We start from the raw sequence: 20,971 nt of genomic DNA on the forward strand, positions 1-20,971 counted from the left end.
TGTAGTGGAATCCCTCACCTAAGAGTGTCCTAATGTTGATGAAATCATAGAAGCATATTTCCCTATATTAGACAAATATGCATGTATATAATAATTTATGTGTGTATGCACACATATTTGTGTTCAGTAGGTTTAGACTTTTTGTGACCCCATTTGGGGTTTTCTTAGAAGAATTTCCATTTCCTTCTCCAGCTCATTTTACAGATGAAGAAATTGAGACAAACTGGGTTAAGTGACTTGCCCAGGGTCATACAACTACTAAGTGTCTGAGACTGGATTTGAACTCAGGAAGATGAGTTTTTCTGCCTCCAGGCCTGGCACTCTATCCACTGTGTTATCTAGCTGCCCACATATGTTTAATCACATATATTTATGCATGTGTATTCACATATATGTGCTCTTTTCCTCAATAGAATATAAACTTCTTGAGGACAAGTACTACTCCATTTTGTCTTATGGCCAGTACCTAGAAAAAGAGTTGATAAATGTGTTCTTTTTTCATTAATAGGAAACCATAGAAATCATTGCTCAATTTTAGCAAGCATGTATCACTCAGGGCTTTTTTTTCCTGGGTCCTCTTCATTTCTCTCTCAGTACTCACTCATGTATTCAGTTATCATTTTGACACAGAAGACCCAAATTTATAATCTTTTCCTAATCTCTCTCTTGAATTCCAACCACATATCTCCAGCTGCCAGCTGGATATATCTTCTTGCACATCCTGCTGGCACAGTCAATCCAATATTTCCCAAACTGAATTCAGTATCTTTGACTTTAATTAATCAGCAAACATTTTGAATATTATTTTAGGCCAAATATTGGACTATGTACTATTTGCCTACTCCTCCCAACAAACTTCATTATTTTTGTCTATGATATCTTTCAGCCACCAAGATTTGAAATTTTGGAGTCATTTTTTGACTCATCTTTTATAATTCTCAGATCAATTTTTTTGTAATTTTTAAATCAAATATTTTTCAAATTATATCTAAAGATAGTTTTCAACATTCATTTTTTGTAACATTTTGAGTTCCACATTTTCTGTCTCTCTCCCTTCCAATGAATTATCAAAATAAATTGATTCTATATCCCAGAACATCTTTTGCATCCTTTCTTTTCTCTCTACTCACAGTGCCACCAACCTACTTCACCACCTTCATAGCTTGACTGGCTACAACATCCTCCAATCACCTAAATGTATATTATATGCTTTTTCCCCCCAACTGTGTGAAATAAATTTTACCAGATGTTGTAGATATAAACATATCATTATTTTAATTTAATTGAAACAGATTAAAAATACAGAATAGATGGTTTTTGGAAAATTTCACTATTGCCATTATTGTTAGGTTGCTTGGTCTTGTCAAGGATCATTAAAAGTTTGAATTTAGGAGAGGTCTGAATCCTGGTCAAGTCTAGTTCTGACACCTATTTGCTATGACACTTTCAGAAAGTCACTAACTTTGTCAGTCAGTCAACACTTATTTTTTTAATTAAAGATTTTATTTGCGTTTTTGAGTTTTACAATTTTTCCACCAATCTTACTCCCCCCCCGCCCAGAAAGCAATCTTCCAGTCTTTACTTTGTTTCCATGTCAGTCAACACTTATTAAGAGATTACTTTGTGCTAAACATTGGACCAAGTGCTAGATTTTTTTTAAGCTATAAAATGAAATTACTCATACTCTCACTATCTCTTTGTGTTGCAAGGAGGATAGTATTTTGTAAATTCTAAAGTTCCACAAAGATAAGTGTTGTGATAAAGTTTCACAAGGGTCAGTGAGCCACAAATTGATTACTTATCCAGCTATACTAAGTTGTCAAAACCTATCAACTCTGAAATTTATTGAAGAATAAAACAAAATGGATACCAAAACAAATATAGGAGGAATAAAAATGGAAAGGACACCTCAGTTGATTCAGTTAATAATTGGTTACTTAGTTTAACATATTTTTACTCTCTTTAAAATTCTTTTTCATGGCACATCAATGATCCTTGGATCTTGAAGAATATACTAGCATAGTAAGCTCTGATGGATTCTACTGTACTGAAATGACTTAAAATAAATTCCCAATGACAGACTATCTTCATGCTGCTTAGTTGGTGAATAGACTTAGGCAATTTCATTGGTCATGACAATTCTTAAAAACAATGAAAATTTCAAGGGACCCTCAATCCTCCATGGCTCCCATTTGATTTTTTACTGCTTCTTTTTTCTATAAATACCACAAGTTTTTAATTATATAGTAAAATCAATAGTTTTGCTTGTTAATTTCCCATACTGTATTGTTATTAATTTCCCACATTGACCACCTCTTCTACTCTGCATTTTGAAATGTTTTCTTTTTGAACTATATATTTATTATTTATTTTAATATTCATTTTTAAAAGTTTTGTTCTGAATTCTCACCCTCATTCCTGCTCCTCCCCTGCTGAGAAGGCAAGCACTGTGATATCAATTATACATGCAAAGTCATACAAAGCATAATTCTGTATTATTCATATTACAAAAAGGAAAGAATGAAAAATTTAAAAAGTGCAAAAATTATGCTTCAGTCTGCCTTCAAATAGCATCAATTATTTCTGGAGTTGGATAGCATATTTTTGTTATGAGTCTTCATTGCATTAACTAAGTCTTTCTGGAGTAGGTCATTATTACAACATTTCTGTTACTGTGTAGAATATTCTTCTGATTCTGTTTATTTCAATTTGCATTCATTCATATAAATCTTCCTATCCTGAAAACATCTTGGTCATTGTTTCTTAAAGTACAATAAGTATTCCATGGCAATTATATATCACAACTTGCATAGTTTTCTCCCTATTGATGCAATCCTCCTGATTCCCAATTCTTTGCCAACCACAAAAAAATGATCTAAATATTTTTGTACATATATGTCCTTGTCCTTTTCTTTTGATCTTTGGGATACAAAAAAACAGTTAGATGACAAAGTGAATAGAGTACTGGTTCTAGAGTCAGAAAGAGTTATCTTACTAGGTGAACCTAGGCATATCACTTCACCCTGTTTATCTCAAATCAATAAACTGAACTGGAAAAGAAAATGGTAAGCACTACAATATTTTTGTCATGACAACTCCAAATGGGGTCATGAAAAATTGAACACAATGGAACAATAGTGATTTTTCCTGAGTCAAAGGATATGCACAATTTTATAGCCCTTTGAACACAGTTCCAAACTGATTTTCTTATCCTGTTATATGTTGCATGTTATATCCTATTTAGAATGATTGGATCTTTTCACACTGTCATAAGTACTAATTAATGTCCTAGTTTTTCTGCATCTCCTCTAAGATTTGCCATTTTCCTTTTTCCATCCTAACTAACTTTGTAGTTGTGATATGGTACTTCTGAGTTGTTTTAATTTTCATTTCTCTAATCAATTGTGATTTAGAGCTATGGGTAACTTTGATTTTTTTTCTTTTGAGAACAGCTTGTTGATTTCCTTTGACAATTTATAAATTTGACTCATTTTCCTATATTATTTGAGAAATGAGACATTTATCATGGAAACTTTTTTCTACTTCTTCTAGTTTCCTTCTAATTTTGACTGTATTGATTTTGTTTGTTCAATTTCTTTTTAATTTAATGCAATAAAAATATTTATTTCATCTCCCATTATTCCCTTTGCTTCTTGTATGGTCATTAAAGTCTTCCTATAACCAGAGATTTGATGGGTAAAATTTTCCATGTTCCCCTAATTTGCTTAGGTTTTCATTTTTTATTTATAATGTTGGTATAACAGTATGAAATATTGAGCTATACCTAGTTTCTTCCATGTTCCTTTCCAGTTTTCCTAGCAGAGTTCTTGACTCCAAAGCTTAGATCTTTGCATTGAACAAACAATAGGCTACCATGGTCATTTTCTACTGTTTATTGTGGACCTAATCTATTCCACCAATTCACTAAGAACATTTCTTAGGCACTAATAGATTGCTTTGATAATTAGCACTTTGTAAGATAATTGAAATCTAGGACTTTTAGGATGTCTTCTTTCACATCTGATTTTCATTGATTCCTTTGATAGTCCTGATCTTTCTTCTTCTAGATGAATTTGTTATTATTTTTTCCTAGCTCTATAAAATAATTCTTTGCTAGGTTGATTTGTATGGCACTGAATAAGTAGATTAGTTTAGATAGATTTGTCATTTTTTATTATAATTACTCAGCCTACCCTTAAGCAATTAATATTTCTCCAATTATTTAGATCTGTCTTTATTTGTGTGAAAAATGTTTTGTAATTGTGTTCACCTTGGTTTGTCTTGACAGATAGACTGCCAAGTATTTATATTGTCTGCAGTTATTTTAAATGTAATTTTTCTTTCTGTCTCTTCCTTTTGAACTTTGTTGCTAATTTAAAGAAATTCTGATGATTTGTGTGGATTTTTTTAATATCTTGTAACTTTTATAAAGATGCTAATTGTTTTAGGTGATTATCTTGGATTCTCTAGGTGTATTATTAAATCCTTTGCAAAGAATGATAGTTTTGCTTCCACATTGCCTATTCTAATTACTTTGATTTCTTTTTCTTGTCATTGCTGTAGCTGGGATTTCTAATATTATATTGAATATTAGTAGTGGTAATGGGATCACCCCTGATCTTATTGGGAAGGCTTCAAACTTATCTTCATTATGAATGATGCTTGCTATTGGTTTTATAGAGACACTAATTATTTTAAGGAAAGATCCATTTATTCCTGTGTTTTCTAGTTTTTCTAAAATAGGAATGAATATTGTATTTTGTCTAAAGTTTTTTTCTGTATCAGTTGAGACAATCATATGATTTTTGCTGTTTTTGTCATTGATAATGAACAGTAATGTTTGTTTTACCAATATTTAACCAATTGTTCATTTATAATATAAATCACCCCTGGTCATATAGTATAATCATCGTGATATATTACTATAATTTCCTTGCTGGTATTTTATTTAAAGCTCTTGCATTAGAATTCATTAAGGAAATTATTCTATAGTTTTCTTTCTGTTTTTGCTTTTCCAAGTTTAGGTACAAAAGCTATAGTTGTGTCATAAAAAGCATTTGTAGGGCTCCTTCTTTGCCTATTTTCCCAAACAGTTTATTTATGGCATCGGAATATGTGTGAAGATATTTTGGAACAAGTCAAAATCAATATCTTTGTCACAAGCTACTATATTCTTACCCTTACTTTTCCTTGAATAAAAGGTAACTTTTATGTTTTAGGGGCTGACTTACTGGAAGTAAAGGAAGAAATGTACTGAGAAATGAAGATTATATATATATATATATATATATATATATATATGTATATATATATATATATATAATATTCTATTATTCTGAATCCTCATTATGCCATTTCTGCATTCCAAAGTGTCACTTCAATCCTGGAATTCACATTTCGGAAGGTCTATCCAACCATGCAAACTTCTCTGTTTGGTTGTATGGCTCCTTCTAAGAAGAACTTCCTTTGATGGACATTGTCAAGGTCACTGATGTTTTACTTCTATCTAGGCTGTACTCTGAATTTTCTCTACCATGCTCTCACATTGGTAAAACTTTTCCCTTCTCATTCCCTTTTTAACTTCTTTTAACATGTGGTCTCCCCTCTCTTCTGCTTTTGAATATAGGTTCTTTGAAGGCAGAGATTTTCTTCTCATTTGCATTTGTATTCTCAGGGCTTTGTACATAGTAAGCATTTAAATGCTAGTGGATGAACTGACTTTTCCTTGTTTTTACTGTTTCTTCAAGAACTTGCTTCTGAAATAGGCTGTTAATTCGCAACTGAAAAAGGGGAGAATTCTTCTCTTTAGGCTAGTGGGCATTGATGTCCTGGACCTGATAGGTTCACTGAATGGTCACTGTTCTCTCATAGTGACTCTTTTGTCTTCACAAGCAGTCCAGAACTGTCTTATTATCACAGGATTTCACACTGAGGATGAAATCAAATACTGATCCCCTGAGGCTTTCTGTTACCCTCTTCCATTTTCCACATAAGTACCTGCCAACTGTTGTAATATTTCAGTGGCTATCCTACTAGGGATTCCAGTGATTTCTTCCAGAGTGGTAGAGATACTCCCCAAAGAAATTTTTTACCTTAAATTAGTGAATTCTGTATACTGCAATGAATATAATCTAATACTCTCTCTCTCTCTCTCTCTCTCTCTCTCTCTCTCTCTCTCTCTCTCTCTCTCTCTCTCTCTCTCCTGTTTAGTAAGGGTGATGATCTTCCCTTAAGCAGGCATTTCATTCTCTTTGTGAGTAGGTCTCTGCCATTGAGGATTTGAAATGACCTTAGAAACACCTTGAATTCAGTTGGAAGTATAATAATAATAAATTTCTAGATATTTTCTTCAACTCTTATCTTTCCAGGGAAGTTAGACTAGACTGCTTCTTCAAATACTTTATCACATTCCTGGTACATTGTATCTCCTCAAATTCTTCATAGGAATGCAGAAGATTTTCTCAATGTCCTTGCCATAATTATCAGAAAGAACCCTTAAAACTTAAAACCTGGATCCCTGAGAGAGTCCCAGAACATTGCTATACATTAATGTTCTTTTTAAAAGAAAAACAAGAGACATTTTGTTTTTATATCTTCATTTCTCATAAATTTCTTCCCTCCCCTTCCAGTGAGACATTTATAACAGAATAAAGCAAAAGAAAAAATAATTCATCAAAACTCAGCAACACATTAATGAAGTCTGACATTATGCAGAATATTTCACATACATAGTCCCCCATTTCTGAAAAGAAACTAGAGGGGTAAAGACTCTTATCTCTGCTTTTGGGTCAAGCTTGGTCATTATAGCGTTACATCATTCATTTTTGTTGTGATTGTTCTTACTATAAATAATTGTTGTTATTGTGTGTAGTTAATTAATCTGGATAATATATACATGGGTGAAGTAGCAGTCATTGATAATTCTATAGATAAATAAAGGTGTTGGGTGAAGGGGCTAAGAGGAATCTCCTTTCCTCTGAAATCCTTACCAGAATTGCAAAAGCAGGCCAGATCAGGTAGAAAAACTCCCACAAAACCACCATTCTATATTTCTTCCTTATTTCACCCTGAAAATCCCATGTACACAGTTGTATTCATATATCAGTTCTATTCAAATACAACTACTCAGGTCTATGATGGGAGAATCTTGAGGACCCCCACCCTTCTTTATACCCCCCAAATACTTCTGGGAGTTAGAGTATAGGAGGAAAATAAGTTTCTAAAACAATTCAAGTTCATTGCACAAGTTTATGATATGATTCTCCAGATATTCCTATTTTATGGATAATATTATAGTGACTGAATAAAATCCCAGAAACCTGAAGCACCTCTTAAATGAGATTCACAATTTCTCAGAAGAGTTTGGTCTAACAATTCCCAAAGGGAAAGTTAAACTGATAAACCATGGAAGTCATCCATACTATCCTAAACTGGTAAATGGATAGTATATAGAGTTGTTCAAATGATATATTTAATATTAAGTACCACATTTGGTTTTTTTCTCTTTTCTTTAGGTTTTTTGCAAGACAATGGGGTTATGTGGCTTGCCCAAGGCCATACAGCTAGGCAATTATTAAGTGCCTGAGGTAGGATTTTAACTCAGGTCCTCCTGACACCAGTGCTCTATCCACTGTGCCACCTAGCTGCCCCTAAGCACCACATTTGTATAAAACACTGGTCTCAGAACTGAAACAAATAGAAACAGACCTGGAGGATATTTGAGAAATTGTGCTGCATAATGGCTCCACATTCTGTTCTAAAACACGGACTCATATTTTAAATAGAATGCATGACTTCCAAAGAGTATATCATAATCCCTGAGGAACAGAGACTATTTCAATGAACTACAATTAACAGATATATGGTAGACATAAATGATCGGTAGAATGTTACCAGTGATGACTGGCTTCCCCAGCTAATCTAAAAATATTCTCCTTCCTTTGTAATTGGAAAAGGGTTGACATAGTTGTGTATTGTGGTCAAGGAAAAATAGATAGTTTATTGTTATATTGGTACCTTGTAATTTCAGGAATACTAGAAATATGCTTTTATTATGTTGGAAGGGTATCTTGCAGAGGATTTGAATAAGATTTTCATAGTGTGGGAACTGAGAATAGGTTTCATTATGTATATTGCAATCACATCAACATAGGTCTATTTGAGAGATGAAGAAATATGTTGTGCAAAATATTTTTTTCAGGTATGTATATACTTTTCCTAGTTGTGATTTCCTTTATGGTACAATGGTTCACTCATAATCTAAGCATTCAAATAGTCCCTTTTTTTTTTTTATCAAAAATACTGCCCAATACCTCTAGGTAAAGACAGTTCCCAAGTTGGCTAAAACAGTTAAAGAATATGAAAGTAGACAAGAAAGGGATTAAAGGCTGTTGGCAAGGAAGATCCTTAGAATGTTAGGAATTTCTGCTAGCTTTAAAACCTGGTTTTATTTTTTTTTTGCCTAAAGGGACCTCAGTTGGGTCCCAGATCAATCCACCTTGGACCAAGGTCAACTTAAACTTACCTCAGGTTTATACCACAGATTCCTTGCTCCTAATAGACCTGGATAGTACTGTGGAAAGGTAAGGGATTAATTCATTCCACATGTAGATTGGCCTCTCACAAAGTCTTTGGTGCATCTTTGTCAGAGTGACTCATAATAGTTTTATTTGTCTCTTGAGTTCTCTATCTTATGAGTTCCAAAAATAATTTTCTTTTTTTTAACTTGTTTTGTTCCAGTTTTTCAAACAAAGGTAGATACATTGAGATACTTAAAGGATATTGGAGTTGTCACTATTACTACTTCTTTTCCTCATGGAGACACTCTTGGGAAAACTTAGTTGAAGACTTTAGTTAGAGGAATTATTTGGATGGAGAATGGAGGAACTTTAAGCCGGGCAAAAGAAAGGACAATCTCAATATCAGAAAGTAAAGGGAAAAGTAAGAAGAAAACTGTATCTAAAAGAAACTGCAATGATCAGAGGAGCTCTCCAGAGTAGGGCAAAGTGTAATTACCCAAATTGAAATCTGGCTGCTACAGCAGGGCTAACTGTTCTACTGACCACCTAAGAGTCTGTTTTAGCAACTCCAGCACACTTGAATTAATTAGCTACACATTTCTATTCTTGTTTGGGAATTCTTGGTTTGTGAGAGACCTTTCCCAAGGAGCACGGGGTGTATTTGCAGAGCGCCAAGAAAATTGCCTGGACAGTAGCAGTGAAAGAAAATGCAAAATCAATAAATAATTGGGCTGAATTTTAATTGAATGTTCTACTAGGGGCATGCTAACATTTAAATTTAAAACGCATCCACTGGAGAATAGTACTGCCTTTTCCTCTCCTGGATATTATTTCTCCTGGGGCAGAGATGTAGATTGTCTATCCACCTGTTTTTTTTCCTACCAACTCTTATTCATTCTCTGAAGATATTTGTTGAATAAGAAGGTAGCAAACAATGTTTTTCTATTTGGGGAAACTGAATATATGTGAAAACTATGAATTTAAAGAATCATTAGTTGATCATAATTGTAAATATTGGTAAAAGATTTTGTTCTCTCATTAATTTCTTTCTAGTGGTTTAAAAAATAGTTGAAACATCATAACTCTTTAAGATTTATGAAGCATTTTCTCTACATTAATTCAAAGAAATCCTCCTTCTCCCCTGCTGCAACAATCCTGTGGCCTAGAATTTAGAGTACTATAAGACCCATTTTCCAGATGAGGAAATGGTCCATGAGAGGTAGAGTGACTTTTCCCCTCTCACACAGCTAATATAAGATTTGAAACTAAATCTCACTTAACTCTGACTGGCCTTTTTTCCTGGCACTATTTTTGTAAACTTTAAGTTATTATATATGTGAGGCATTATGTGCACTCTGCTTTCTGCACATATTATGTAGCTTTATATGAAAAGTAATCTTCCAACACCTGTTAATAGACTAACTTTGTGACAGGTACTGATGGAGTTATGTCAGAATAACCTTCATAACCTTCAAGTGGCTAATATTCTCTAGAAGAAAACAAAATGCACATATACAAATATGGAGAGAATTCAGATAAAATAAATATCAATGAGTTTTGGAAGGGCATTAGCAGCTGGGAAAGGACTACAAGGAAAGGCTTATTTAAAAGTAATATTTGACCTGAGTCTTGAAAGAAATAAGAGTAAATTCCTTGCAACCTAGGATCATAAATTCATAGATACAGTGCTGGGAGTTACTTCAGAGGCCATCAAACCCAACTCCCCCCCTCATTTCACACATGAAGACACTGATCCTCAGGGAGGGTAATGATTTTCTCAGGATCACAGGGGAAAAAAAAGACAGAATTTGACTCTAGGATCTCTGACTTGAGTTTATGCTCTTTCTATGATACCATGCTGACCCCTAGACACCACGTCCCATTTTTATTATCTTTAATATCTCCTATTACCATAATAATCTAAATAATAAAGATTAGCTGTAATAATATTATTTCTTATGTTACTTAAGAGATTATACTTTATTCTAAATAGTGGGCAACAGTAGTCAGTTCTACACATTGCAGATGCAATAGACTCTTTTTTTAAGTTTTTTTTTGCAAGGCAATGGGGTTAAGTGGCTTGCCCAAGGCCACACAGCTAGGTAATTATTGAGTGTCTGAGGCCAGATTTGAACTCAGATACTCCTGACTCCAGGGCTGGTGCTCTATCCACTGTACCACCTAGCTGTCCTACAATAGACTCTTTATAAGTAGTTTCTAAAATCTTACTGTTTGATCAGAATGAGATCCTTTGGCATCTTAATTCAAATTACCCATTCTATAGATTAGGAAAGTGAGATAGAGAAATTGTGACTTGTTTTATATGTGAGAAATGGAACAGGATTAGCATGAGATCTCTTGATTCCAAGACCATTTTCACTATCCCGTACTGCCTCTCCATAATTTATGTTTGAAAATTGCCTACATCTCTTTTGCTGAAGTGGTAGTCTGTTTGTATGACTTGTAGGTCCAGGTCTGGCACTCTATTACTGAGTGGTTATAATTCTGGCAAGCTCTCTTCACTGATGCTCTTCACCTGTTTGCTGTGGAACTACAATATGGATGTCCCAGAACTGTCACTCATTGCTCACACCAGTGAGAGTTTCATTAACTTCTAGGTTGTTGGGTTCTGGTAATACACTCATCTCATAATTGTGCTAAGCTCATCCTGGTTAAAAGTTCAGAAGCATTTTTCAAGCAGTTCATAATGAGCAAGTCATTTTAAAAGTCGTAACAAGATTGCCATTGTATGTTCATGAATGCTTAAGAACATTCAACAACTGGAAGGCAAGAGCAGTGAACAATTTCAGTTTATGGATTTATCCATGTCTGGGGAATCCTTGGACAACAGCACCATAAAAATGTTCTCTGGAATTGTCTGACATTAGAAGATAAAGTTCCTTCCTAAAGAAACTGCACTGATAAATAGAAACAGCAGCTATTATTTTGGTCCAAACATCTGTGTGAAGTTCAATAGTCACAGGAGACAGGGATGTTAGAAGTTTTTCTTTAATTTATTTTTTATTTAGTTAACTCTAGTCTGGACTTGGAATTGCATGGAGCCTGAGTTTGAATTCCATCTCTGATCATTTTATTAGCTCCAAGAATGCAAGCAAGTCCCTTAGTTTCCCCTGAACTTCAATGTCCTTATGAATGAAATATGTCCTAAAATCCTGTAGGTATCGTTCACCTCACTGAGTTGTTGAGAATAAGATGTGTAAAGCATTATAATGTGTAATGCAATGTGTAAAACTAATGCTTTATTGTGTTACTTTCCCCACTTCGTTGACCTCACTTGTTCCATTTTGTTCTGGGAGCCTGAAACTTCAGTAATCTTTTTTCAATATTTAGTCTAAAAATTAGAAAGAGCTTTTTTTTTAAAATGCCTCAAACCCACAGGTGGGAGGACTTATTCTCTGTGAACTTAATGAGATGATAGTAATGATAACTCAGATATTTATTCTGCTTAAAGGGTTTACCAAATGATTTCCTCACAATCCAGTGATGTAGCTTGAGATTTTTTTTTTTGTTGCAAATGGGGAAATAGAGCTTCAGAATTATTAAATGATTTGCAAGGGTAGGAAGTATCAGAGCTGAGAAATGAATTCAGGTTGTTTTTAATCACTTACCTCTTGTCCTGTGCTTTATAGAGAGTAGGAGTTTAATTAATGTTCATCAAGCTTTTGAATTGGATTGTTTTCAGATTCCATGACAAAGACTCTTTCTAATTGACTCAGACGTCCTCTACTTAGACAGAGAGAACATAAGCTCTTGACACTTATGGAAAGGTAGGGAAGGAGAAAGATAAAAGAAATTCATATACTTTAATGTCTTGTATAATAAATTAGCCAAATGTCATCAACTCTATGATCAACAGGATTCAGATGATTTCCTTATTCAACTCAGTTTAATTGAACCATAAATAATAAAGTTGGATGGACTTCCTGAGATTGTCTGTCTCAGAAGAATATAGATCAAAGGCAGCATCATAAGGATTGACATCTTTTCTATCTCCCTAAGGTTCCCAGGATCCCAAAGGATCTCATTCTGATCAAATATTAGGATTTTAGCAGTATCCCAGGATACTGCCCTGCAAATGCTCATTTAATGTTGGAGGATTCATTAGCCATTAGTAGAACAAGTGATTTCCTTCAAAAAAAATCGCATAAATATATTAAGTGAAGATTGGTTTCCTTCAAAAAATCACCTAAATACATTAAGTGAAGATTCTCACTTAAGTTCAACACTGTTCATGGATGTTCTCTTTTTGAGGTTAGTTATTTTATTCATATTGTGGAGTAGAAGAGAAAAGAGCTCAGACTTAATCAAAGCTCAGACTTAACAACAGGTGACAAGTGACTTAGTTGATCTGGTATGTCTTTCTGCCTGGGTCCTAAACCTGGAAGAGTCAAAAACTCAAATTTTGGAGACATATTCCCTGGCCTGGTGAAGGACCTTGAGAGAGCATTTAATTCAATCTTTCATCCAATGAAGCAATCCTCTACATAATTCCAGAGCATACTTTGGTACTTCTAGTGATCTGAATGGATCTCTTATGAGATAGTAATTCTCAATCCTACATCTGTGATAAGCTTGAAATTTCTTTTGTTGTATCAACTTGTGTAGATCTGTAAAGTTGGATAAATTTTAAACCTTTACTCCATACTGTTTTGTAATGAATCGAATGCTGAATTTTGAATAATGAAGACATTTGAAACCCATCTCAGAATCTCATATTCTTGAGTCCCATTTTCTCATTTGTAAAATGAGGAGACTAGACATGACCAGGCAATCATTTCTTTCTCAAAAAGCAGTGATTCTAAGAAGCTAGCAGGAATCTGAAATCAGTCAGGTAAGGAAGAAAGATAAGAGAAAGCAGTTTGTTTATGGAGTTGGGATGTTTTTCAATTTCTCTTCCCAATTTCTCCCTATAGCTAGTTGTATGATACAGTAGAAAGAATTTTGATTTTCTGGACTTGGGTTCAAATGTCGACTCTGCTACTTATTTTATATGTGACCTTGAGAAATTTACTTAACCCCCCCCAACCCCAGGCATTACACATTTGTAAAATGACAGGCATGAGACTAGATGGACTTCTTTTAATTTTCTTTCAGTACTAACCTATTCAGAGCAGGGACTTTAATAATTTCTATAACAACAAATCCAAAAATTAATTCCCCCCCCAGGACAAACCTGCTCTTCCTCCAAATTTCCTGTCATTATCCATGGCACCATCATCTTAGCAGCCAACAAGGCCACACATTTCAGTCATCTTTGATTCTTCCCTCTCCCTCATTCCCCAAATCCAATCAGTTTCCAGATCTTATTGACTAATTCTATCTGACAAGTAGAAATATAGTAGAAATAAATAGAATAAGTAGAAATCAGCATACCTGAGATTAGGGTAAGGGGAAAAGGTAACAGACACAGAGATATGAAAGGGACCAGATGACTTTTGGGGAGGAATGAGTAAAGCAATTTCTGTGACAGGGATAGATGCTGTAAGTTCAAGACAGTTTGGAGAATAGAAACAACGGAGATAGGGAGACTATTGTATGGCAAAAACTTAAGCCATTTTGAAGAGGACTGATAGCAGTAGGATTGAAATGCAACTTGTACAGGAGAGATATTTTGGAGGCAGATGTCACAGAACTTAGTAATATATTGGAAAGGACTGAGGAATGAATGATTGTTAAGAAAGTGACGTAGCACTATGACACTTAGGTGATGTTAGGAGATTTTTGGAGTAAAAGTACCTTCTCAAAGTCATTCAAATCTTACTTTCTAGGTTTTTATCTACTCTGTGAGTCAAAATTAACCCTAGAAAAAGCAATATGTGGGGAGGGAAGGAGGATTTAGCAAAAAAGGATTTGAGAAAGTTGAAAATGAGCCTGAGATTACTGGCTTGAAGTATCAGAGAAGTGATGCTGTTGTTTCAGATGAAGGAATAATAGAAATAACTGACATTAAGGCTTTAAAATTTTCCAAGTGCTTTACAAACATGATCTCATTTGATCCTCACAATATTTCTATGAGTCAGACTCAATTTCATCTCCATTTTTACAGATGAGAAACAAAAACCTCAGAGAAGTTTAATGACTTGACTATGGTCATGCAGTTATTAGATGTTAAAAGTGAAGTTCAAACCTACTTCTATCCTGATTCCCAGGTTTTTGATCAGGGGAATAATGGGATCAAATATTTTCCTTCAGTATTATTTTGACATCTGTGTGAATGGACTGCAGAGATGAGAGTTGATAGACAAGAACATGAGTTAGGAAGCTATTCAAAAATTCCTCATGAAAGTTTAATGAGATCATGGTCATATGAATAGGAAATGTGGATGTGAGGGGGGAAAATTGAGGCTAGAATTAGTCAATAGGATCTGGAAACTGATTGGATTTGGGGAATGAGGGAGAGGGAAGAATCAAAGATGACTGAAATGTGTAGCCTTGTTGGCTGGTAAGATGATGGTGCCATGGATAATGACAGGAAATTTGGAGGAAGAACAGGTTTGTCCTGGGGGGGAATTAATTTTTGGATTTGTTGTTATAGTGATACTGAAGATACATCTAGATGGAGATGTCTAAGAAGTACTTGTATATTTCTTACCAGAACTAAGAATCACATCTGATATGTGAATTTGGGAGTTCTCTGCACAGAGATGATAACTATTCCCACAGGAGGGGACAAGATTAGCTACATGGAGTGAAGAAATTTCTTCAGAGGACACAGGTTTAGAGAATACCCTCATTTATACAGAGGGGACAGAATAACCAAAGAGAACTAGAAGGTGCAGATAGATTTGTACAAAGAGAATAGTGTCACCAAAGCCAAAGGAGGAGAATATATCCAGGAGGAGGTCAACAATCTCAAATGTTGTAGAGTAAGAAAGGATAATGAAGACTGAGTGAAAGACCCCTGGGCTTATGATCAAGAAGGTTTTGGGAACCCTGAAAAGAGCAATTTCACGAGACTATTGAGGCTAGTCATAAAATGGACTCCAAGACATTCATAATTGAAAGAATAGTTGGAGAGTAGTCAGCAAATGTAATTATTTCTAGTGGGTTTAGAAGAAGGATGACAGCTTGAGTGGATACATAATTATGATTTATTTTGAGGATTGGGGAGACCAGAAACATGTTAATATGGAACAAAGAAGGAACCAGTAGAGAGGAAAAGATTGGAGCTCAGAGGATTTAGATAGAAAGGACAGGGTGCTAAACTTAAACCATTCATTTGGTGCAGGAGAAAACCATGAAGGAGCAACTGCCATATAGAAACTGAAGAAAGTAATGACATTATGGAGGAATTTATTTTCATGAAGAGTGTGACTTCCTCATCTTCTGAGACTGGAACAAAGAATGAGAGGAAAGAACGAAGACATGAAAAAGAGAACAAGAAATGAAAGAGATATTTAAAATGACTTTAGTTTTATCAAAAAAGAAGTTAGGTTAGAACATCTGCTGAGAGAATCTATCCTAAACTTTTAAGTTAGCAGGAAAAGTTTCATATATTTCCAGTGCAAAATTCTATTAGAAGAACATATATCTTTTTGGCTTTTTTACCCATATGATTAGTTAAGATATTTCAGTGTAAATAAAAATTCTTTTTCTCTCCTTTTTTCCTTTTCCTTCTTTCCTCTAATGTCTCTTCCTCTTCCTCCTCTTTTCCTTCTCTTCTTCTTTCTCCTCTTTTTCTTCTTTCTTATTTTTCTTCTTAAAATAATAAAAATAATGTCTTTTCTTCTTGTTTGATTCATTCAGTAATATTACAATTGTCAGCTTATTCCTTTCAGGTGAAGAAACTGTGATGTCACAAACATCTGATTGATGCATCTGACTGAATTAAGCAGAGGGAGTAAGATAATTACAAATGATAATGCTCCCATCTTCACACATATGTGTCTGGACAGTCAGCAATTTTGGGAAATGAATTCAGAAAAGGTACATGGCAATTTAATGAGGTGTTGTAAGGATCTTTTATTAGAAAATTTTCCAGAGTGTAGTATTTACCTAATTAACTTTAGATAGTGCAGCAGGTTTTCTAAAATAGGACTTGAACTTATCTCTGATCTAAACTAGTGACCACAGTATAAGACAATTATACTCTCATGCTGTTCAAACTTTTGGTTCCAGACCATCATGGTATCCCAGCACTTCTTTGTTCCCAACTAACAGTGACTTTGTGCTAGGGAACATAAAGCTAATTATCTGTACATAACAAATAGCAATAGCTGGCATTTATGTAGCATTTTAAAGTTTGCAAAGCACTTCGCATCTCAATTTCATCCTTACAGCAACTCTGTGAGATAGGTCCTATTGTTATCCTAAATTTACAATTATAGAAACTGAGACTGAGAGAGGTTAAGTGATTTGCCTAGGGTTATTCAGTTAGTAAGTAGGCAGAATTTGAACTCTGGTCTTTCTGATACCAAGTCCAATACTCTGCTTTGTCACAGTAGGTCAGTCAATAAACACTTATTAAAGGCACTATGCTAAACACTGGCAGAGAGACAATTCAGGAGATTGAATTTATCTAAGTGAGAGGTGATAAGAGCCTGAACTAGGTTGTGTGAGTAGAGAGAGGTAAATGGATTTTGTGAAGATACAGGCGATAAGATTTGGCAATTTATTGGGAATGTAAGGTGTTGGAGTGAAGAATTTAAGATATTGATGTGATTATGAATTTAAGATTCTGGAAGAATAGTGGGATCTTCAACAGAAATAGGGAAGTTAAAAAGAATGGAATATTCTGGAATAAAAATAACGAATAAGTTCAGTTTTAGAAATGTTGAGTTTAAGATGTTTTCCAAAAGGATGATGGACTAGGCCTTGTGAATTAAGCATATTACATCTACACTTAATTTTGAATTACAAATTTGTTTTAACAATTTATGCATTATGGAGCAATTTGAGATACCTCAATTTTTAATTTGCTTATTTTTTATTTTATTTATAAAAAAACAGTGCAAAAAAGGAATGAAAGTGAAACACAGAATGCTTCAGTCTTCGTTCAGACAGATTCAGTTCCTTCTCTGGAGGCAAATAGCATTTTCATCAGGAGTTCTTTGGGATTATCCTGTATCATTGTTTTGTTGAGAATAGCTAAGTCACTGACAAATCTTCATCATATATTACTGCTGTTATTGTGTACAATGTTCTGGTTTTGCTTACTTCACTTTGCATCAGTTCATGCAAATCTTTCTAGATTTTTCTGACATCTTGCTTGCTATTTCTTATAACACAATAATATTCCATCACAATCATGTACAACAACTTGTTTATCCTTTCCCCAACTGATGTGCACCTCCTGATTTCTAATTCTATAACCACCACAAAAATAGCCATGATAAATATCTTTGTACAAATTAGTCCTTTCCCTTTTTTTTTGAGATGTCTTTGTGATAACAATGGCTTTGCTGGATCAAAAGGTATACATAGTTTTATAGTTCTCTGTGGATAATTCTAAATTGCTCTACAGAATGGTTGGATTAGTTCACAATTCTACCAACACTTCTAGTTTCCCCACATTCCCTTAAACATTTATCGTTTTTCTTTTTTTTTTTTTATCATATTAACCAATCTGGTAGGTGTGAATTAGTACCTATGAGCTGTTTTAATCTGAATTTCACTGATCAATAGTAAGTTAGAACTTTTTTTTTATATGACTACAGATAGTTTTGATTTCTTTGTCTGAAAACTGCCTGTTCATATCAATTGATCATTTATCCATTAGGGAATATGCTTATAGTTTTAAAAATTTGACTCAATTCTCTATGTATTAGAGAAATGAGGCCTTTATCAGAGACACTTGCTACAAAATTCCTCCCCAAAGCCTACCCTCATTTTCTGCTTTCAATTTTGGTTGTATTGGCTTTGTGCAAAAAGTTAATAATCTATATCATATTTTGTAATGCTCTCTATTTTTCTGCACCTATTTTTATTAGGGTATTATCTTTTTTTTTTGTTTGGTCAAAATTGAGTGCTGTGTCCCTAATCTAATTTTCTTTTTTAATATATTCACATATGTTTAATTGCTGAATCAAGTTTTGGGGGTGACCATGGATGCACTGATGGCACATCTCCATACAACTGAATCCTCCAAGTGCATTAAGTTTTAAATATGGCTACAGATGTAGTACTAATGATACATCCCTAAATTGAACTCTCCAAGTGAATATACCACTGCTATTCACATACTAAGAACATGTCTGTAATCTTTCAATTTAACAGGTCTTCAAAACAGGTACTTAGCAAGTCAGGAGATCCTATCTCCAACTGAACTCCTGCAGTGATGGGATGAAATACCTTTCAACAAGTTAAAGGCAGTATTTAATGAAATCATTGTAATTAAGTTACTTATGCACAAAGTTAGGGAACTTAAGATGGATTCAATAGGGCTGGCCTTTGGATAGGCTGGGGCATAACCCCCCCCCACCAAGAACAATTCCCCCACCCCCAAAAACCCGAACAGGTAAAAGTCATATGAAATTATTAAGTAGGCTTTCCCCAGAGTTTGGTGAAAGAAGCCAGATTTAATTAAAACTTTTCTAAGACGTGGGGCACATTAGCCCTTGCTTTAAAAAAAAAAGTTGCCTAAATCTTTTAAAATAAACATTCAAGTGTGACAGCTTGGTTGTGACTGGATTTATGACTGAAACAGAGAGAAGGGATCATTTCTTATCTAAACCCAAGCCTACCTAATCTACATGATTTCTCTATTAGAACAGCCATTCATGATCGAAATGCTCAGGTCGATGAAACCAATTTAAATAGGGTCGTTCTGGAACACATAGAAAAAGGAAAGAAGTCTCATCGGCTGCTTTTGAAAATAAATAAGGCGGCGGACACATGTTACTCGTTGGTGGCCTTCTTCAGGTAGGCTATCAAGTCGGCTCTCTCCCCCTTCTTCTTGATGCCCGCGAAGATCATCTTCGTGTCAGGGATGTACGTCTTGGGCTTCTCCAGGTACTCCATCAAGGTGTCCTCTCCCTCAGGTGATCCCTTTGTTCTTGTTGGCTTCGGTGCAGGAGAAGCCTGCGGCCTGGCCCGTCTTGCGGCCGAAGAGCCCGTGCAGGTTGGGGCCGGGCTTGTGAAGATCTTCCTGCCCTTCTCCACGTCCCCCATGACGGCCCAGTCCCCGACTCGGCCCGTTGCACCCGGCGCTGCCTCTCCCTAATCTAATTTTCAGCAGAAGTCTGTGCATTTTATTGCTGGAGTATATATAACTTGGTGATTTTTTGGCAATACATATATCTCATTATAATAGAATCGATTATACCTTCAAGAGAAATAGGCACGTTTTAAAAAGGTAAGGATTCAGGGCGAAAGGTAATAAATAAGTTGACGTGGTAGTTTGGACGTGTTAAGACGTATTAAGTTTGAGTTGACTTTAAGACATCTGGTTTAGAATATCCAGTAGATGATCTGGAACTGAATCTGGGGCGGGGGGACTGGAAATACTGGGGCTGGATGTAGTTCTGGGGTCTTCTGTATAGATATTTAAATCCATGGGAGATTATTATTTTATTAACAGAGATAATATAGACAGAGAAAAGGACTAAGGGTAGGATCTTGGAATTCACCCAAAAGGAGTATAAAAGAGTCATCTGATCTGCAGGAATTGAACCAGGAAAGACAATCATGAAAAACCAGGGAGGAGAGAATAATCTGAAGGAGAGGGAGGTCAGTAGTGATAATGTAACAGGTTAGTAAGGATTACAGTTGAGGAAAAAAAATCTGATTTGACTGCTTATTACAGAGGGGAGAAGAGAAAGAGGTCTGAAATATATACCATTACCAGAATAATTTTTCTTACTCATACACATCTAATCATTTCAGATTTCTATTCACAAATTTTTAGTGACTTGGAAGGTGTTATTGTTAAATTGTGTCTGATTCTTTATGATACATTTTCTTGGCAAGTATATTGGGATGGTTTCCTCATTTTACAGATGGGAAACTGAGGCAAATGGGATTAAGTGACTAACTGAGGGTCACACATCTAGTAAATGTCTGGGGTCAGATTTGAGTTTAGGAAGATGAGTTTTCCTGACTTTAGGCTGGGCACTCTATACAATGTAGCAACTAGCTTGAAAATAATATAGTAGCAAAATTGTTGGATATGAAATTATTACCTCATTATATGTCTTACATTAGCCATTTTCTAGCCATGTGACATTGAAAAAGTTACTTAGCCTTTTAGAATATCTCAGTTCCTTATTTATAACTCCTTGTACTACATACTCCTCAGGGTTGTCATGAGAAAAAGAATTCCAACATTATTACTATTATGTTCCCCAAATATTTTGTCTACTGAATCAAATCCAAACTAATTTATACAGTGTTTAGGGTCCTCCAACAATATTCTTTCTAAGCCATTCTATTATTTCACCTTATGTCATATTACTCTCCTCTATGTATTCCATGCTCCAAACAAACTGGACTGC

At 34.7% G+C, this 20,971-nt stretch overlaps 1 protein-coding gene across 1 annotated transcript; it reads right to left on the bottom strand.

Annotated features, from left to right (window-relative positions):
- Window positions 1-19,376: 19,376 nt before the first annotated feature.
- Window positions 19,377-19,649, bottom strand: LOC141492160 (cytochrome c-like). The gene has a single exon (XM_074192751.1). It carries the CDS (start codon window positions 19,647-19,649, stop codon window positions 19,377-19,379), a length of 273 nt encoding a protein of 90 aa, XP_074048852.1.
- Window positions 19,650-20,971: the final 1,322 nt, after the last annotated feature.

This window comes from Macrotis lagotis, chromosome 6 (assembly GCF_037893015.1).
Source record: "Macrotis lagotis isolate mMagLag1 chromosome 6, bilby.v1.9.chrom.fasta, whole genome shotgun sequence".
Classification (NCBI taxonomy): domain Eukaryota; kingdom Metazoa; phylum Chordata; class Mammalia; order Peramelemorphia; family Peramelidae; genus Macrotis; species Macrotis lagotis.

Coding starts and splice junctions, on each gene's coding strand:
- LOC141492160 (XM_074192751.1), bottom strand. CDS start 19,649: ATGGGGGACGTGGAGAAGGGCAGGAAGATCTTCACAAGCCCGGCCCCA.